Source organism: Borostomias antarcticus (assembly GCF_949987555.1).
Source record: "Borostomias antarcticus genome assembly, chromosome: 5".
Taxonomy (NCBI): Eukaryota; Metazoa; Chordata; class Actinopteri; order Stomiiformes; family Stomiidae; genus Borostomias; species Borostomias antarcticus.
This window is the reverse complement of record NC_140238.1, coordinates 491,722-511,721: the sequence shown is the minus strand read 5'-3', so window position 1 is coordinate 511,721 and position 20,000 is coordinate 491,722. Positions and strand designations below refer to the sequence as shown.

Here is a 20,000-nt window from a genome sequence, read left to right as displayed (position 1 = left end):
GGAGGAACCCCTGAAGTAGGAGGGACCCCTGAAGTAGGAGGGACCCCTGAAGTAGGAGGAACCCCTGAAGTAGGAGGGACGCCTGAGTCTGACTATACTTGTACTGAGAGACAAACTATCGTTTTTTGTGTACAAAGTACCCAATTTCATAGAAGAAAAACAGCAAACATGGATAATGAATAACCTGACCTCCCTCAGGAAAATACAACCACACTCTGGAATAAGACTCACTACTCATCTGAATCCTCTCCTGCATCTATCTGTGCTAACCTCCTCCATCAGAGACAGAATACCATGTTCTAACAAGACTGCTGTTCACACACTGCTCTGATTGTCACAAAAATGATCCAGGGGCTCCAGGTGCATGGTGGGATTTGTTTCAGGGTTATCCAGGTACAGCAGCAGAACAGATCCAGGCAGCAGGACAGAACGGCCTGTTGTGGATGTAATCGGGGGTTGTGGATGTAATCAGGGGTTGGTTCTCCTGTTCTCCTGCTGCTGGTAAGTATGACTGACAGACTGGGAAGGAAGACCTTGTCCTTGTACCAGCCTTGGGTGACATTTTAGTCTGCTTGTACAGTATGTAGACATAGAGCCGACACAACCGTCTGAGACACACATACAGTCATTGCAGAGCTCTGTTCTGCGAGTTCTATTGTCACGGGTTGCTTTTATTTCCCCAGAACACGGAGAACATTGCTCAGGAGTTCAGTCAAACCATTTTGGCAATTTGTCCTCCATCGTTCAGCTTTCTGACTCCTTCTCTGCCTGTAGTTATCCCCTTTCTATTCAATAAGAAAGACATCTTTGTTAATAGGCCACTGGTTGTGTTCATGTCCTGGTTGTGTTCATCACTTACCTTTCTCACTCAACTTGAAATCATCACTTAAAAAAAAAAACACTTTCCCTGTTCATTCTATTTCCTGACTAACCCTAACCCTTTAGTAAATGAATAGATGCTAGAGCCTCTAAGCCTAAAGCCTACAACACTTGCAAATAAAATACATGGCCGATGCAATCATTGCGTTAAATGGTAAATGGACTGCACTTATAGATTGCTTTTCCCACCTTAGCGGCACTCAAAGCACTTTACAATGGCCTCTCATTCACCCATTCACAGTAGCTGCCATGCAAGGTGCTAACCTGCTCATTGGGAGCAATTTGGGGTTAGGTGTCTTGCTCAAGGACACTTCGACATGTGGACAGTCGGAGCCGGGATTCGAACCGCTGATCCTTCGATCTCTGAACAACCCGCTCTACCAACTGAACTACAGCCGCCCCGTTAAACCATCAACAGCAAATGAGCAGCCTAAAGATAGTCTACCACGTCAGTCCTCATAGTCTAAAGCAGTCAGTTACACAGATGTGTCCTAATTATGGACAAAGCAAGACTGCGTTCTGCAAGTCTCTATATTTTCCCTGTCCCATTCCGGTTGAGTCTGAGACGCAGGCTTGGTCCATCCAAAGCAAACTGGAGACGCACTGCGTGCTTTCTGCAGACAGCCCAAGGATGTAAGCACATCTGCTCCTTAGTTTAGACAAATCCAGTTGTATATTGAAGGACATGAGAGAGTTTGAAAGTGCTACAGTACAGCATGTGTAGGAGAATGGAGAGAGAGCAGGAAAGAGAACAGCATGTGTAGGAGAATGGAGAGAGAGCAGGAAAGAGAACAGCATGTGTAGGAGAATGGAGAGAGAGCAGGAAAGAGTACAGCATGTGTAGGAGAATGGAGAGAGAGCAGGAAAGAGAACAGCATGTGTAGGAGAATGGAGAGAGAGCAGGAAAGAGAACAGCATGTGTAGGAGAATGGAGAGAGAGCAGGAAAGAGCGAAGGAGAGAATGAGCGGACCGGTGGAACATCTTTTGAAAAGGCAGACTAACAGATGGGCCTTGATAGTCAGGGTGAGAGGTCAGGTACAGTATACGCACTTTGGTCTGGAGCAGAATCCTGGCTGTGGTCCAGAGCTCCTGAAACCATCTGAAAATGGCTCAGGGCCCAACAGTAATGAAGGTCGCGACCTTTAGTGTCCCTGTTTATGGGTCAGCGGGTGTCTTCAGTTAACCTTTGCTCTCCAGGAAGAGGCAGCTGCCGTAAAATAAACTAGTGCCGTTCAATCACAAAGAGCATAATAAGACTGTGCAGGTTTTAATCATAATCACCATAATCACAATGTAGTCAATCAATCTGATATCCACAGCTCTGGCTAAAAGACCAGTTGGATGAAGTAATTACACTTAAAGAGTGTTAAGGTGATCCGCCTCCTCGGCTTTACAACAGTAATCAAAGGATACGTTATGAAAACTGTATATGTGTATGAGGGAAATGCATGAGAGTCTATCTGCTTTTAAAGTCTCTCAATCCACTGGAGAGAGCTAGTATTCAGAGAGCAAGTATGGAGAGAGCTAGTATTCAGAGAGCAAGTATGGAGAGAGCTAGTATTAAGAGAGTTAGTGTGGAGAGTGATAGTTTATAGAGAGCTAGTATGGAGAGAGCTAGTTTGTAGAGAGCTAGTATGGAGTGAGCTAGTATTGAGAGAGCTAGTTTGTAGAGAGCTAGTATGGAGAGAGCTAGTATGGAGAGAGCTAGTTTGTAGAGAGCTAGTATGGAGAGCTAGTTTGTAGAAAGCTAGTATGGAGAGAGCTAGTTTGTAGAGAGCTAGTATGGAGAGAGCTAGTTTGTAGAGAGCTAGTATGGAGAGAGCTAGTTTGTAGAGAGCTAGTATGGAGAGAGCTAGTATGGAGAGAGGTAGTATGGAGAGAGTTAGTATGGAGAGAGCTAGTTTGTAAAGAGCTAGTTTGTAGAGAGCTAGTATGGAGAGAGCTAGTTTGTAGAGAGCTAGTTTGTAGAGAGCTAGTATGGAGAGAGCTAGTTTGTAGAGAGCTAGTATGGAGAGAGCTAGTTTGTAGAGAGCTAGTATGGAGAGAGCTAGTTTGTAGAGAGCTAGTATGGAGAGAGCTAGTATGGAGAGAGGTAGTATGGAGAGAGTTAGTATGGAGAGAGCTAGTTTGTAAAGAGCTAGTTTGTAGAGAGCTAGTATGGAGAGAGCTAGTATGGAGAGAGCTAGTTTGTGCCCTTGAGTGAGTGAGAGGCAGACTGAGGTGAGTTTTTACAGCTTGGCTGGAGGAACGGTGCCAGATCCATTAAGGATTAACACCTCCTCAAGAATGATGAAAACAACGAGCAGATGTCTGGCCCATTATCGCCCACCACCTCGGCCGTGTGTCCATCTTCATATCTAATAAGCTTCATTTGTCCCAAGGGAGTGTGCACTAAAAAGGTTCATTTCAAAATTCTGCTGAATGGCGTCTTCTGTTCACAGCCATTAAAACATGAAAGGAGAACAAAAGGTCAAACTAACATGCTACAGCTGTTCGATGGATGGTTAAAGCAGTGATGAGGCTCGTTATTCAGCAGCTGTGATGGGAGACCATGAGGTTTAGAAGATTTTTAGGGGTGAATTATAATTTCCCTCATAAGGCTGATCTGCTGCTACCATATAAATATGACTAATATTTGATTTCAAAACAAAACAATTGCAAGCTTGCAGGTGAATATTCTGGCATTCATAAGGGATCATTAGCAGTGAAACCTCTATCAAACCCCTCAGTTGTTATCTTGGCTAACTGGTTCTCCATAACAAAACCATCGCCTACAGCTAATTTGTAGCCCACCTACAGTATGTACTGTATCCCCCAACAGAACATCACAGTCGATATGTGTGATATCACACATCCACCTGTGTTAGCCCATACATGTGTCATGCTTGCCCACTGCTCTACAACCCAGGGAACTGACTGAAACATAAACCAGCTGCTCAACATACTGTTGGAGTCTGTTTCCCCATAAAGGACTTTGGATAATAAAGGCCTCTTGTGGCACACTATTGTAATAATAGGCGCCGGGCAGCACATTAAGCTCTTCCAAGTGTAATTCTAATCCCCTCTGGGTTGGCGCCTAACGAGCAATTAGAGTGTAAATGACATTGCTATTGCAGAAGGGAGGGGAGATGAATGGGAGGTAAATACAGGCTTTACCACTATGAAAATGAACAGGTAAAAAAAAACCCTGGTCACAATTGTGAACTTGTAAACCATTCTAGAATAAAATGTAGAGTTATCAAAGAGAGAAAGAGAGAGAGAGAAAGAGAGAGAGACAGAGAGAGAGAGAGAGAGAGAGAGAGAGAGAGCAAGAGAGAAAGAGCGACGGTATGAGCAAATGGTAATGAGAAGAAGGATGAGGATCGTCTTGTGACGTGCAGTATGCTGCACAAGCACGCCACAGTGGAACGCTTCACGAATTTGCAAGTCACCGCTCTAGAGACGTAAAAGTAGCATTAAACTAGGCTGGGCTAGGCTGGGCTAGGCTGGACTGGACTGGACTGGACTGGACTGGACTGGACTGGACTGGACTGGACTGGACTGGACTGGACTGGACTGGACTGGACTGGGAGTGGCAGTGTGGGGAACCCTAAAATGAGAAGCTGTCCTTGTTAGGATGCTGCATGTCCATGGCAAAACATCAAAAAGTTGAGAAAGGAGAAAAAGGCGAGAAGAAAATGTATTCTTGGTGGAGAAATATCCAGGCTCTTCTGGCCAATTCCTCTCTAAACCCAACTCTGCAAAGATGCCTTTTATGTTAAGTACAAACTGTTCAGGCTCTTTTGAATGCAGAGTGCCTGACAGCTTGAAAGGGTGAGTCAGGCAGGCGGATATAACGGGCCATGTGTTTGTCTGCTGTGTACTCTCTAAGGAGATGCTGTCCAGGGTGAATTAACTCCTCACTAATGGAGTGGTCTGCGTTTGCCCATGTGGGACACCTGCTTATGCAGGAATGTAATTTCGGCAATAAACTAATGATATCAGCTGTGCAGCTTTGATTATCTGAAGTTGCAACTGTTTCATATCATGTGAAATGGCAAATTACATAGATGTTTAGGACACTAACATCTGCCAACAAGTCTGTAATGAGTAAAGCAAGCAGGTGTGGTGTGAGGGGCTCGTACCTGTGGGGAAGTGCTCGTTGATGGCCCAGTTGTCCACCTGTAACGTGGCGTTGCCCCCATTTCTTGTGAAGCGCACAACGTGGTACTTCCCGTCATTCACCGGTGTGCTGCTCTCTTTCACACTGATGTCCACCGTGCCGATGTTGAACGTGACGGAAATCTTCCCTTGTTGCTGAAAGAGAAGAACAGTGGGTTACTGCAAGGTCAAACACATGTAGGCCTATTGTTTGGCTTGTACAGTCCCCAACGTTTACCACCCAAATTAATCTAATTGACCTCATTCTAGGTTTCTGTATCCTGATTGCTAAAAACCAGGCCAGGTCCAGCCTGGCTTATGTGCGTGGCTGGCTTGTTTCTGTTCAGGACTGGTAGGACGGAAGCTAGTCATGCCATTGAAATAGTTGTGAATTGAAATAGCATGAAATAATGTCTGATAAATTAAGATAGGTCTTGTCGTCTGGGCACATCAGTTCCAATGCTTCCAATACTAATCCAGCACAATAAGAGCAGGATAGCCAGTTAGCTCATGAGCTCACAACTAGCAGCAGCTTCCATAACATTAATTGGGGTTAGAATAAGAGTTGGGACAGGATCTGACCTTAGGCAAGGGGTAAAGGTTGGAGTGAAAGGATGAACGTGTGGAGGTTTGGGGTATAGTCCCATGGAGGTTTGGGGTATAGTCCCATAAAGTCATCCCCACCGGGTCTTGAACCTCACTCTGCCGGGTGAGAGTCCAATGCTCTGACCACTACTCTACTTGTTCAGTGGAGATCGGCGGGTTGATTTTGGTGTTGTTCTTGATTTTGGTGTGATGCGACTACTGCCTCTTGTGGTGCCAACAGAGACATGCAGGCCAACATTGTCGGGAGTAACGGAGTAAGGGAGGGAGGAAGTGATAACCTGACAAATGCTCTACTAGCTGCGCGGCTGGCCTGCCATGCACACAAAGAATAAACAGTTATCCTATCACATACAAATATTCACAGAACTTGTTATGAAGTTAACCAGATCTAGAATTGTTTCTTATCTGTGACTATCAGTTGCAAAGTAGACACTAACAAGGGGACAAGGGGTACTTCCTCTATAGCACTGAGGGAGATATGATGGCCATGGCATTATGAGCCCTGCTCAGTGGCAGATGATCTAGGACGATCTAGGACACAAGACTGTGAGACACGCCTGCTCATTAGGCTACAAACATAACGTAAGATAATCACATCAGAAAAACTAAATACCATAATTATGTTTTGATAATTACTCATGTAAATGAAATGTTGGGGTTACAAGTTTTTATCCAAAGGGACCCAGTCATAAAACACTGAGGGAATGATAAAAGCTATTTCCACAAATTTGAGCTGAGGTGAAAGTTAAAAAATAAATAAAAATAAAAAAGTAGACATGATGCATTTCTGTTAGACCTGCCATACTGTACACATCCCAGGTGGATTCAGGAGAGAGGACTTCTAATCTCTCTGCTAGTTTTTGATCAGACTTGTCTTCTCTAGGTGGAAGCTTAAAATAACACCCACATACTGTAATATCTGTGGTAACTGGAACTGTCTGCAGCGCAGTCATTTAAGATACACTCTGTCTCCTCTCTCTATCAATGACAGTTTGGGAATCGAGCCTGTCAAGTCATGGTAGCTCAAGTTTCAGTCAAAACCAGAACATTTGGTGTGTTGGGAGGATTAGTTTGCTTTGAAAAATAAATAAGTAAGTAAACAACCACTTCAATGAAACCTGCTAAATATGTTCTTTAATGTCTTAGTGGATTTATTTGGTTAAAATAAACAACCATATTGACCATGAAATATAAGGTGCTTCAAGGACCATGTGGGGATTCTTTAAAGGAGTATAAGGGAAACCAAAGCCGTCACTTTATCATCAGGGCTCTCAGAGATATCCCCCTAATGGTGAAGCCATTTAAAGCCCTTCGCTCCTCTCAGAGATAAAGACACCCACAGGACAGTCATCCATTCCTGCAGCACAGCGCTGCGTTGCTCAGAGGAGGGAGGGTTATTTCACACTGGGCAGATTGATAAGTGTTTAAAAAATGAACAGCCTTCCCTTTGAGAGGGTGGTGTGTAAACAGCAGGGAACATAATGACTCAGTCATGCTGCTGCAATACCAGCGAGAGCAGCCATGATAAGTGTTCATCCATAAAGAGACAAGGTCAACCAGGAGTCAATGTGTTTCAGTCACTGATGGAAAAACAAAAACAGCCTTTTATTCAGCAACTACAGTTCTCATAACCCTGCAACATGCTAAGTCCTTTAACCTCATGACATTTAAACGTAATCAATGTACAGTAGTTTAATTGTAAACAACTCCTTCTGTTTACATTAAAACATTTCCACCAGAAAACATTGTATATGTCCTTGTGGTCTAATAAACATGTTGAATGTATTTCCTACCTGATAATTCATTGGGAAAGTATTTTTTAATATTTAGAATGTGACCCTGTTTACATCCCGAGACAGTGCAGATGCTGAGTAGCAAGGTAGGTCTCATACTACTGCACAAAACAATGCCCACAATTGGCTTGTCGATAGAAACCTCTGGTTAGTCTAGAAACATGGGGTGCTTTAAGGAGCTGAGCGCTCACTCTTAGAATGGTCACTTTGAGCGCTGAGCGGTTTTTAAAACCATTAACGGTCTGCTCTAACCGAGCGCTGAGTTGCTAGGAGATGAGAACTTTTCACCTGGGGTGCGTTCAAATTCAGCGAACATAGCGCACGTTAGCAAACTATTTTCCGTTAGCTTTGTGTTCGCCGCAAAGGTTTGCTAACAGAAGCGAACAGTCTGGAGAGGTAGTTCACCAGTAACAGAACGAGGATCACAATGGACCCAGGCTTACTGGAGATGTGCTCCCAGATGGGGATTGTTGCGTTTATGCGAACTATTTGGAACGTTCATTAAAAGCCGTTCAAATGTGACCGTTTGGAGAAAACATGTTTGCGACGAACGTTCGCCTTTGTTAGCTGAATTTGAACGCAGCCCTGTTGTCAATCATGTGTGATTAGCGAGCAGCATCCCAACGATTCAGACTCGCCTATGACCACCCTCTCAGACTCCCCTATGACCACCCTCTCAGACTCCCCTATGACCACCCTCTCAGACTCCCCCCCTCTCAGACTCCCCCCCTCAGACTCCCCCCCTCTCAGACTCCCCTATGACCACCCTCTCTGACTCCCCCCCTCTCAGACTCCCCTATGACCACCCTCTCAGACTCCCCCCCTCTCAGACTCCCCTATGACCACCCTCTCAGACTCCCCCCCTCTCAGACTCCCCTATGACCACCCTCTCAGACTCCCCCTATGACCACCCTCTCTGACTCCCCCCCTCTCAGACTCCCCTATGACCACCCTCTCTGACTCCCCCCCTCTCAGACTCCCCTATGACCACCCTCTCAGACTCCCCCCCTCTCAGACTCCCCTATGACCACCCTCTCAGACTCCCCCTATGACCACCCTCTCAGACTCCCCTATGACCACCCTCTCAGACTCCCCTATGACCACCCTCTCAGACTCCCCTATGACCACCCTCTCGGACTCCCCCCCTCTCAGACTCCCCCCCTCTCAGACTCCCCCTATGACCACCCTCTCAGACTCCGCCTATTGGACATCTACAAGACAGACACAAAAAAGTTCACCAAAACACCAGCAGATGGAACGGGAGGGTCTCGACACTATATACACGTATGTGAGTCTCTTGACTGAAATATTTAAAATATATTTGTTTGAATTTGCCAAGATAAAAATGTGGCTGTGTTGTTACTTTCAACTTGAAATGTTAAGTCTTTTTCAATGGCAAGTTGAGTTTCGGTTCGTTGACACCTCAATTATCAACCAAAATCGGATGTTGATTAAATGTTTACTCCAAGTGATCGCCAACATGGGGAGCGGGGAGTCATGCAGTGTGTGGCTGGAACGTTCCACTGGAGAAGAAAGGGTTCCAGATGATGCTGCTGGTCAGTGGAGCGCTGTGGCGGTGCTGTGATCATATCTAGGTCTGAGAGGGGCAGACCACAGATCATTAATAATGTAGTCTGCATGTCTTTGCTTTCCAGCATCTGAGAGCCTCAACTTGACACTGACACACTGCTGCTTCTGACACACTGCTACACACTGACACACTGCTACACACTGACACACTGCTGAACACTGACACACTGCTACACACTGACACACTGACACACACTGACTCACTGCTACACACTGCTGAACACTGCTACACACTGACACACTGCTGCTTCTGACACACTGCTACACACTGACACACTGCTACACACTGCTACACTGCTGAACACTGACACACTGCTGCACACTGACACACTGCTACACACTGACACACTGCTACACACTGCTACACTGCTGAACACTGACACACTGCTACACACTGACACACTGCTACACACTGACACACTGCTGAACACTGACACACTGCTTCACACTGACACACTGCTACACACTGACTCACGTTCGTATGAGATTGTTTGAGTGCATGTGTGCTTATTGCTTATTTTGGAAGTTTGTCGGGCATGCAGATGAGACCACTTATTCAGGAAGAGTGTGCAAGAGAGAGAGAGAGAGAGAGAGAGAGAGAGAGAGAGAGAGACCGCTGCAGTTACACCCAAATAAGCCAACACAGCAAAGGAGTATGACCTACTATACTGTAGAATATCTCTATGACCCTACTATACTGTAGAATATCTCTATCACCCTACTATACTGTAGAATATCTCTATGACCTACTATACTGTAGCATATCTCTATGACCCTACTATACTCTAGCATATCTCTATCACCCTACTATACTGAAGCATATCTCTATGACCCTACTATACTGAAGCATATCTCTATCACCCTACTATACTGTAGAATATCTCTATGACCCTACTATACTGTAGAATATCTCTTTGACCCTACTATACTGTAGAATATCTCTTTGACCCTACTATACTGTAGAATATCTCTATCACCCTACTATACTGTAGAATATCTCTAAGACCTACTATACTGTAGAATATCTCTATGACCCTACTATACTGTAGAATATCTCTATGACCTACTATACTGTAGCATATCTCTATGACCCTACTATACTGTAGAATATCTCTATGACCCTACTATACTGTAGAATATCTCTTTGACCCTACTATACTGTAGAATATCTCTATGACCCTACTATACTGTAGAATATCTCTATGACCCTACTATACTGTAGAATATCTCTTTGACCCTACTATACTGTAGAATATCTCTATGACCCTACTATACTGTAGCATATCTCTATGACCCTACTATACTGAAGCATATCTCTATGACCCTACTATACTGAAGCATATCTCTATGACCCTACTATACTGAAGCATATCTCTATGACCCTACTATACTGTAGAATATCTCTGACAATCAGCAGTAGCTCCTACTTACACTGATCGAAGGGCAGTATAACAAACACATATCATCCACTCACAACCACAGTATATACACCCTGTCACAGTATATACACCCTGTCACAGTATATACACCCTGTCACAGTATATACACCAGTACAGTATATACACCAGCACAGTATATACACCAGCACAGTATATACACCAGTACAGTATATACACCCTGTCACAGTATATACACCCTGTATGGCCTGTCCTGAAATATCATGTCCAATTCCAAAACTATAAATTGACTCTTTTACTATCTTTCCTCGCTCTCTTTCCTCCACCCTTATAGCCCAATAGCAAAATTCCACATTACATTGCCATTACCATATTATCCACATCTAAGCAAATGGTTCAGATCCAGGGCTATTAGCTGGGGCACAGGGACTTTTGGATCAAAACGGAACAGAATTCCTCCTGGGTGTTCAGGGGCCCTGACGTCTGTATTACAGCTTATGAAGATATCAAACGTGTTGATGAGGCAGAACTAGCCTGTTAATTCATTGCCTGATGTTCCTGCTGCTGCGGCTGCTTGGCGGGTGCCAAGGCGAGCAGTTTACTGCAAACAGCAGCAGATGCCAAGCAGTTTTAATCTGCTGAGAACTTGCTGGATCGACAGTCCCGTAAAGCAGAGGAGAGGGAGAATAAGTCATGGGGAGTGGGCAAGAGAAAGAGAGAGATATGGAGAGAAAGAGAGAGATATGGAGAGAAAGAGAGAGAGAGTGGGAGAGTGTGGAGGTAAAGAAAGGAATGGATGAAATATAGAGAGCATTAAGTGGAAGGTGACAGGAAGTGGGAGGGGTGAGATAAAAAGGAGAGAGCAGAAGGAGAGAGAGAGCAGGGAAGATTAAATAACTAATTACTCTAAAGTTTTGGGCGGCTGTGTTCAGGAGCGGGTTGTCCAGTGATCGTAGAGTCGGCGGTTCGAGTCCCGGCTCCTCTTTTCCGTGTTTGGAAGTGTCCTTGGAAAAGACATTGAACCCCAAATTGCTCCCAATGAGCAGGCTAGCACCTTGCATGGCAGCTGTCGCCATCGGTGTGTGAATGTGTGGGTGAATGGGTGAATGAGCGGACATTGTAAAGCGCTTTGGATAAAAGTGTCAGTAAGTGTAGTCCATTTACCATTAAATGTATGCTTCCACATACAGTCAAGCCAGCACCTTCTCCACATTTTATTACGTTACAGACTTATTCTACAATAGATTGAGCTATTTTTTGTCTCACAATTCTACACAAAATATCAAGCAAAGACAGGCTTTTAGAAATGTGTGCTAATTTATAAAAAATCAAAATGTAAAATATGATATGTATTAGTGTGCACACCCTTTGGTATGACACCCAAAAGGTGAGCTGAGGTGCATTTTGTTTCCACTGATACTGCTTTGTTTCTACAACTGACTTGGAGTCCACCTGTGGTAAATTTGGACAGAGAGATTGGACATGATTTAGGATTGCCAATACCTGCCTATATAAGGTCCCACAGTTGACAGTGCATGTCAGAGCAAACTCCAAGCAATGGAGTCAAATTAATTATCTGCAGACCTCAGAAACAGGATTGTGTCAAAGCATAGATCTGGAGAAGGGTACGGAAAACATGCCTGCAACTTTACAGGTCCCAAAGAGCACAGTGACCACCATCGTTTTTAAATGGAAGAAGGTTGGAGCCACCAAGAATCTTCCTAGACCTGTAGACCTGGCCACCGGCCAGACTGAGCGATCAGGGAAGGTTTGGAACCACCAAGACTCTTCCTAGACCTGTAGACCTGGCCACCGGCCAAACTGAGCGATCAGGGAAGACAGGCCTTGGCCAGGGAGGTGAGCAGGAACCCGAGGGTCACTCTGACAGAGCTCCAGCGTATCCTTGTGTTGATGGGAGAACCCTTCAGAAGATCAACCATCCAGGCAGCACTCCACCAATCAGGCCTTTGTGGTAGAGTGGCCAGATGGAAGCCACTCCATAGTAAAAGGAACATGACAGCGCTTGGGGTTTGCCATAAGGCACCTAGAGGACTCTCAAACTATAAGAATCAAGATCTCTGGTCTGATGAAACCAAAATTGACCTGTTTGGCCTGAATACCAGGTGGCACATCTGGAGGAAACCAGGCACTCCTCATCACCAGGCTAATACCATCCCAACAGTCAAGCATGGCAGTGGCAGGATCATAATGTGGGGATGTGTTTCAGCAGCGGGAACAGGGCAACTAGTCCTGATAGAGGCAACAATGAATGCAGCAAAGTACACCAAGATCCTTGAAGAAAAGCCTGCTCCAGAGTCGGGTGAAGGTTTACCTTCCAACATGACAACAACCTGAAGCACACAGCCAAGAGCCGACAAACAAAGGAGTGGCCTCGGAGAAAGTCTATGAATGTCCTTGAGTGGCCCAGCCAGAGCCCTGAATCCAATACCAATATCTGTGGAAAGAGCTGAAAATGGCTGTGTAGCGACATTCCCCATCCAACCTGATAGAGCTTGCAAGGATATGCCAGGAGAAATGGGCAAAAAACTCCAGAAACAAGTGTGCCAAGCTCGTTGCTTCATTCCCAAGACACCTTGAAGCTGTAACCAAAGGTGCATCAACCGAGTATTAGGCTGTGGGGTTTACAGATACTGTATGTAACCCCTAAATAACCTGTTTTCACTTAGTCATTATTATTGGCTATTGTGTGTAGATGTTTGAGGCAAACAATAAACTCAATCTATTGTAGTATAAGTCTAACGTAAAAAAAAAAAACGTGGAGAAGGTGAAATGGGTGTGCAGACTGTCCTGCTTCACTGTACATTCTTGAGATGAATGAAAAAACAGGACAATATTTTTGGATTTCAAATTAAGTGAAGGCCGAACCAATGCACATCCTAGTAACCAAATGAAGACCAACTACAGCATGCTGAAGACCATAGGCTCTGGGCTGGTTTACCACTGGACCAAGTGCTTGGCTGTCAGAAGCTGATGTATGCTAGAGGCCACTTTTGAAATATAGAGAATATAGATAATACTCAACAAGAGTCTGCCACACCGCTGTACCCTCGATGGTATTTCTGTCAATGTTGCTTTTAGCTTGGCAGCTGTAATGATGCCTGAGGCATGATAGCACTGTAATTGGGTGGCCCTTGTGTGGGAGTGCTTTAGGGTCCTAGTTTACCCCACACTCTGAATACACCACCCACATACATTTTGCTCTGTAAAAGCACATCACGTAATTGCCACCCTATCATCCGGCTCTGGAATCACAGTGGCTCTGAAAAGCCAACTGAGTTCACGGGTGAGTGGAGCTAGCTGCTAAATAATTAGCATTAACAAGAAAATTAGCTCGACCAACCACCGACGTGATACTGCTGCCGACGTGTCTCTGTGGTTGGATTAAACAGGGTTGAGTTATGCCATTTTATGTTTTCACGTCTCCTAATTGATTTGTGTTGGGCATCAGTGTGTGACGGTGAGAGTAGGGCATCAGTGTGTGACGGTGCGAGTAGGGCATCAGTGTGTGAGGGTGAGAGTAGGGCATCAGTGTGTGACGGTGCGAGTAGGGCATCAGTGTGTGACGGTGAGAGTAGGGCATCATTGTGTGACGGTGCGAGTAGGGCATCAGTGTGTGACGGTGAGAGTAGGGCATCAGTGTGTGAGGGTGAGAGTAGGGCATCAGTGTGTGTCGGTGCGAGTAGGGCATCAGTGTGTGACGGTGAGAGTAGGGCATCAGTGTGTGAGGGTGAGAGTAGGGCATCATTGTGTGTTGGTGTGAGTAGGGCATCAGTGTGTGTCGGTGAGAGGCTAGCTGGAACGGTGTGTGTGTGGATGACCTTCGACCCCTCACTCCCTGTGAACCTGTTTTTCTGCGTGTTAATGAGGAGCAGGGAGCAGCTGAGATATGGGGAGAGCTGAGGGCCACAGGGGTTGGGGTCAAAGGCCGGAGAGGGGGGGGAGGGAGGGAGGGAGAGTCCCAGGCCCAAAATTAAGTAAATACACGATAAATAACACATTTGAGTCCATTATATGTAAAAATAAATTAAAAAAATGTAAAGCTACTGGCCGCGGCAGTGGCTAGTTGCAAAACTATAATGGAGAAGTAAGACGCCTCCTTCCCTCCACTAGTCTGGGGGTCCACCTTGGGCAAGTGGTAGTACCCCCTAGCCCCCCTACCTGGGGTTACAGGTAACATCCCCATGATGATAAAACAACCAAAAGGAAGAGAGACCCGGCCCGGAGGAAGCCCGGGGCCCTCGTCTGGAGCCAGGCCCAGACGGAGGGCCCGCATGCGAGCGCCTGGTGGCCGGGCTTACCACGGAGCCCGGCCGGGCCCAGCCCGAATAAGCAACGTGGAAGCACCATCTCCTCCTCCATCGTCCCGTGGACCCACCACCCGCGGGAGGAATTGTCGGGGTCGGGTGCGCTGCCAACTAGGTGGCGGTGAAGGCGGGGGACACCGACGGACCGGACCCGGGCGGCAAAGGCTGGCTCTGGGGACATGGAACGTGACCTCGCTGGGGGGGAAGGAGCCGGAGCTTGTGAGGGAGGTGGAGTGATACCAATTACACCTGGTGGGGCTAACCTCCACGCACAGCACCGGCGCCGGAACCAAACTCCTGGATAGGGGTTGGACCCTGTTCTTCTCCGGAGTTGCTCACGGTATGAGGCGTAAGGCAGGTGTGGCTATACTAGCTAGCCCCCAGCTGAGCGCCTCTGTGCTGGAGTTCACCCCAGTGGACGAGAGGGTCGCCTCCCTGCGCCTTAGGACTGTGGGGGGGGGGACTCTGACTGTGGTTTGTGCTTATGCACCGAACAGCAGTTCAGAGTACTCAGCCTTCCTGCAGACCCTGAGTGGAGTCCTTTTGGGGGCTCCTGCAGGGGACTCCAGTGTCCTACTGGGGGACTTCAATGCACACGTAGGCAATGATGGAGAAACTTGGAGGGGCGTGATTGGGAGGCATGGCCACCACGATCTGAACCCGAGTGGTGTTTTGTTGTTGGACTTCTGTGCTAGTCACGGTTTGTCCATAACAAACACCATGTTCGAACACAAGGATGCCCACAAGTACACCTGGCATCAGAACACCTTAGGCCGAAGGTCGATGATCGATTTCGTTATCGTATCATCTGATCTGAGGCCATGCGTTTTGGACACTCGGGTAAAGAGAGGGGCAGAGCTGTCCACTGATCACCATCTGGTGGTGAGCTGGTTTCGATGGCGGGGGAAACTTCTGGACAGACCTGGAAAACCCAAGCGTGTAGTGAGGGTGAACTGGGAACGTCTGGAGGAAGAGCCTGTCCGGAGAGATTTCAATTGCCACCTCCGGCGGAGCTTCTCAGGCATCCCTGTGGAGGTTGGGGACATCGAGCATGAGTGGTCGGTGTTCAAAGCCTCCATTGCTGAAGCTGCGGCTGGGAGCTGTGGCCTGAGGGCCATAGGTACCTCAAGGGGCGGTAACCCTCGGACACCGTGGTGGACAGCGGTGGTGAGGGAAGCCGTCCGACTGAAGAAGGAGGCCTTCCGGGTTATGTTAGCCCGGGAGACTCCAGAAACAGTTGCAGGGTATCGACTGGCCCGGAGGGCTGCGGCTTCGGCCGTGACCAAGGCAAAGCAGCGGGTGTGGGAGGAGTTCGGAGAAACCATGGAGAAGGACTTTCGGTCGGCACCAAAGTGTTTCTGGAAGACCATCAGACACCTCAGGAAGGGAAAGCGGGGGACCATCCAAGCTGTATACAGCAAGGAGGGGACACTGCTGACCTCAACTGAGGAGGTTGTTGAGCGTTGGAAGGAGCACTTTGAGGAACTCTTGAACCCGACTAATCCACCCTCTACGATCGAGGCAGAGCCGGAAGATGATGGGGGGTCGTCAATGTCCTTGGAGGAGGTCACTGAGGTAGTCAACCAACTCAACAGTGGCAGAGCCCCAGGGACTGATGAGATCCGTCCAGAAATGCTGAAGGCGCTGGGTGTAGAGGGGCTGTCTTGGTTGACACGCCTCTGTAACATTGCGTGGAAGTCTGGGTCAGTGCCGAAGGAGTGGCAGACTGGGGTGGTGGTCCCAATATTCAAAAAAGGGGACCAGAGGGTGTGTGCGAATTATAGAGGCATCACATTACTCAGCCTCCCAGGGAAAGTTTACTCCAAGGTGCTGGAAAGGAGGGTCCGGCCGATAGTCGAACCTCAGATCGAAGAGGAACAATGCGGATTTCGTCCTGGTCGTGGAACTACCGACCAGCTCTTCACTCTCGCAAGGATCTTGGAGGGGGCTTGGGAGTTTGCCCAACCTGTCTACATGTGTTTTGTGGACTTGGAGAAGGCTTACAACCGGGTCCCCCGAGAGGTCTTGTGGAGGGTTATGCGGGAGTATGGGGTGAGGGGGTCCCTACTTAGGGCCATCCAATCCCTGTACACCCAGAGCGAGAGCTGTGTCCGGGTCCTCGGTAGTAAGTCGTCTGCCTTTCCGGTGGGTGTTGGCCTCCGCCAGGGCTGCGCTTTGTCACCAATCCTGTTTGTGATTTTCATGGACAGGATATCGAGGCGTAGCCGGGGGGAGGTGGGTTTGCAGTTCGGTGAGCTGGGGATCACGTCACTGCTTTTTGCAGATGATGTGGTCCTGATGGCATCAGCTGCCTGCGACCTCCAGCACTCTCTGGATAGGTTCGCAACTGAGTGTGAAGCGGCTGGGATGAGAATAAGCACTTCTAAATCTGAGGCCATGGTTCTCAGCAGGAAACCGGTGGCCTGTCCGCTCCGAGTAGGAAATGAGTCCTTACCCCAAGTGAAGGAGTTCAAGTATCTGGGGGTCTTGTTCACGAGTGAGGGAACCATGGAGAGGGAGTTTGGCCGGAGAATCGGAGCAGCTGGTGCGGTTCTGCAGTCGCTATACCGCACTGTTGTGACGAAAAGAGAGCTGAGCCAAAAGGCAAAGCTCTCGATCTACCGGTCTATCTTCGTCCCCACCCTCACCTATGGTCATGAAGGATGGGTCATGACCGAAAGAACGAGATCACGGATACAAGCGGCCGAAATGAGTTTTCTCCGGAGGGTGGCTGGGGTCTCCCTGAGAGATCGGGTGAGAAGTTCAGTCATCCGGGAGAGACTCGGAGTAGAGCCGCTGCTCCTTTGCGTCGAAAGGAGCCAGTTGAGGTGGTTCGGGCATCTAGTGAGGATGCCTCCTGGGCGCCTCCCTAGGGAGGTGTTCCAGGCGTGTCCGGCTGGGAGGAGGCCGCGGGGTAGACCCAGGACTAGGTGGCGGGACTACATCTCCGCACTGGCCTGTGAGCGGCTAAAGATTCCCCAGGCAGAGCTGGTTGATGCTGCTAGGGAAAGGGATGTCTGGGGCCCCCTGCTGGAGCTGCTGCCTCCGCGACCCGACCCTGGATAAGCGGATGAAGATGATGATGATGATAAAGCTACTGGCAGCTCTGGGGCAGCTCTAGGCCAGGCGGAGTAGGAGGGAGAAATATCAGGGTGTACACATATATACAAGAACTGGTGCAGGCATATATTTTTCTGTTTCTTTTTGCACTTTACCTTAATCACTAGATTATACTCTTAGTCACTTGTTTAGAAAGGAGATGCACTTGTGAGCGAGTAGTACACTAACTTCCTATGTTAAATGCAATTATGCAGTCTACCATAAAGTGTATAGCCTAAACATAATGTTATAAATCTAGACTACATGCATTGTGGTATTTCTTTATATAGCCCAGCCTGCCTATCAATTGTTTATCAATAAACAGTTATGTCATCCTCATCCTCTGAGTCCGAATAAGTAGGCTATGATTTGACATGCAGCTCTAAATGCCTTTCCAAATCAATGAGATGTGGTTGAAAAAATATGTTTTATTGATGAAAAGGGTAAAACTGAAAAACATTGAAAGAGAAACTAGAACTTTATAGACATTACTGTCGTTAGTCCCAAACAAACAGACTTGCGTAATGTGGAGTCATTGCATTGATCGATGCAGTCCGTTCAAATAGGCATCAAAAGTAGGCCTATTGAAAATGACCAATCACAATCTTCAAATCCAATTCATGCCATCTAGCCTACAGCCGTAATTCAAAGTAGCAAAGGTGACAAAATAAAGTGAAAGGCTGTCCAGTGGTGCTTGTGCAGTCCCGGACATCTATAGAGCATGCGAATCATGAAAGCCTAAGCTTATAGATAACAAAAAGGTTTCGCATACCAAGGTAATCTTGTGAGGTGCCGATCAGTGGAAGAACTGGTCATAAGAAAGAAGAAAAAGTGTTGCACACTCTGGCTCCATATGCAGTTATTTTATTTGGACGTTTGGGCCTGTTGGTCTGATAGATTCTGAAGAAGGCCAACAGGCCGAAAAGTCAAAATAAATAATATAATGACCAGAATTTCTCCCGTTTGTCCAGGACATTAAAATGTTCCCGGACACATGGACCGACACCGATATTACGGAAATTGGCCACCCTGCTCTATGGTGACACAGTTAACTGTTGAACGTTATTTAAAGACTTTGACTGTTTGAGTTTGTGAAAAACCTGAGTTGATTATTGGAGACCTGAGTTGGCCTACTGACGAGCTGACGGCTCTGAAAGGTGTAAATTGAGCGGTGGCACCTGGAGGCCCTTACAGAGGAGAAGTCACAAGCCTGTTTGCCCGTGGTGCAACCCTAACCTCTCTCTCTCTCTCTCTCTCTCTCTCTCTCCCTCCAGGACAAGGACTGTCCCCACCCCCTGTGGATCCCCACGTCACAATTCAATTATTTGTTGGAAAATAAACGTTCACCTCTAAGCATCAGTGACGGTTTCCTGTGTCCATCTGTCCCCAGCCCTCACCATACCTACCCACTGCTTGAGCCTTTCAATCAGGAAGCAGTGATCTCCTGTATCGAAGCTGCGCTAAGATCTAGTAGCACTGAAACAGAGCAGTCACCCACATCTGAGGACCCCGTGACATCACTGGAGACTCTGAGGAAAGCTGTTTCCGTAAGGAACGGGATCAGGAAGTAGGAAGAGAAGTGATGAGAGTACGAGCGGAAGGTGGGAAGAGGATGATGAATCATTATGATGAAATCAAACTTTAGCCTATACACACAAGGAGCACATTTACCAAGTTACCACCTCCCTTGTTCTCTGTAAGGCGCATTGTGTTGCCTCTGGGTATGAAATGCGCTGTACAAATAAAGCTTTGATTGATTGATTGATTGAAGTTGACATCCAGGTAATGCAATCACACCGCCGATCCCTCCATGTCCTTAAACACAGCAGACATATTTCAGAATGAAACATTGGCGTATCCTCTCTGCATTTCCAGACAACACTGGGTTTCATCTTTGTACAATTTAAACCATTTAATTTTAAACAGTTTCAGAAGCTTCCATACAGACAACTAAGCACTCTGTGTAACAATCTGACGGCGTACAAATTTCAGGAGGGGCAAGACTCTGTGACACTGTTTCAACATAAAAAAGTGTCTGATTGATTACATTTTTGTCTCCATCATGTCCTAAATCTTACCGACCATAATTTGGCATTTAGAATAAGAGCCTTTTAGTTGCCTCATAAGGTCTTTAGTCAAAAAATAAATAAATAAAATGTTTCGATTTAAC

General features: G+C 47.0%; 1 protein-coding gene across 10 annotated transcripts in view; it reads right to left on the bottom strand.

Annotated features, from left to right (window-relative positions):
* Positions 1-20,000, bottom strand: part of LOC311308807 (neurexin-3a-like) — a gene marked incomplete at both ends in the record, with an annotated part of 277,100 nt that overhangs the window by 49,852 nt on the left and 207,248 nt on the right. For all 10 annotated transcript variants that reach the window (XM_084437862.1, XM_084437854.1, XM_084437861.1 and 7 more), the window contains one exon: positions 5,005-5,176. In XM_084437862.1, the coding sequence (XP_084293988.1) occupies positions 5,005-5,176 (172 nt within the window). The remainder of the gene's footprint in view (positions 1-5,004; positions 5,177-20,000) is intronic.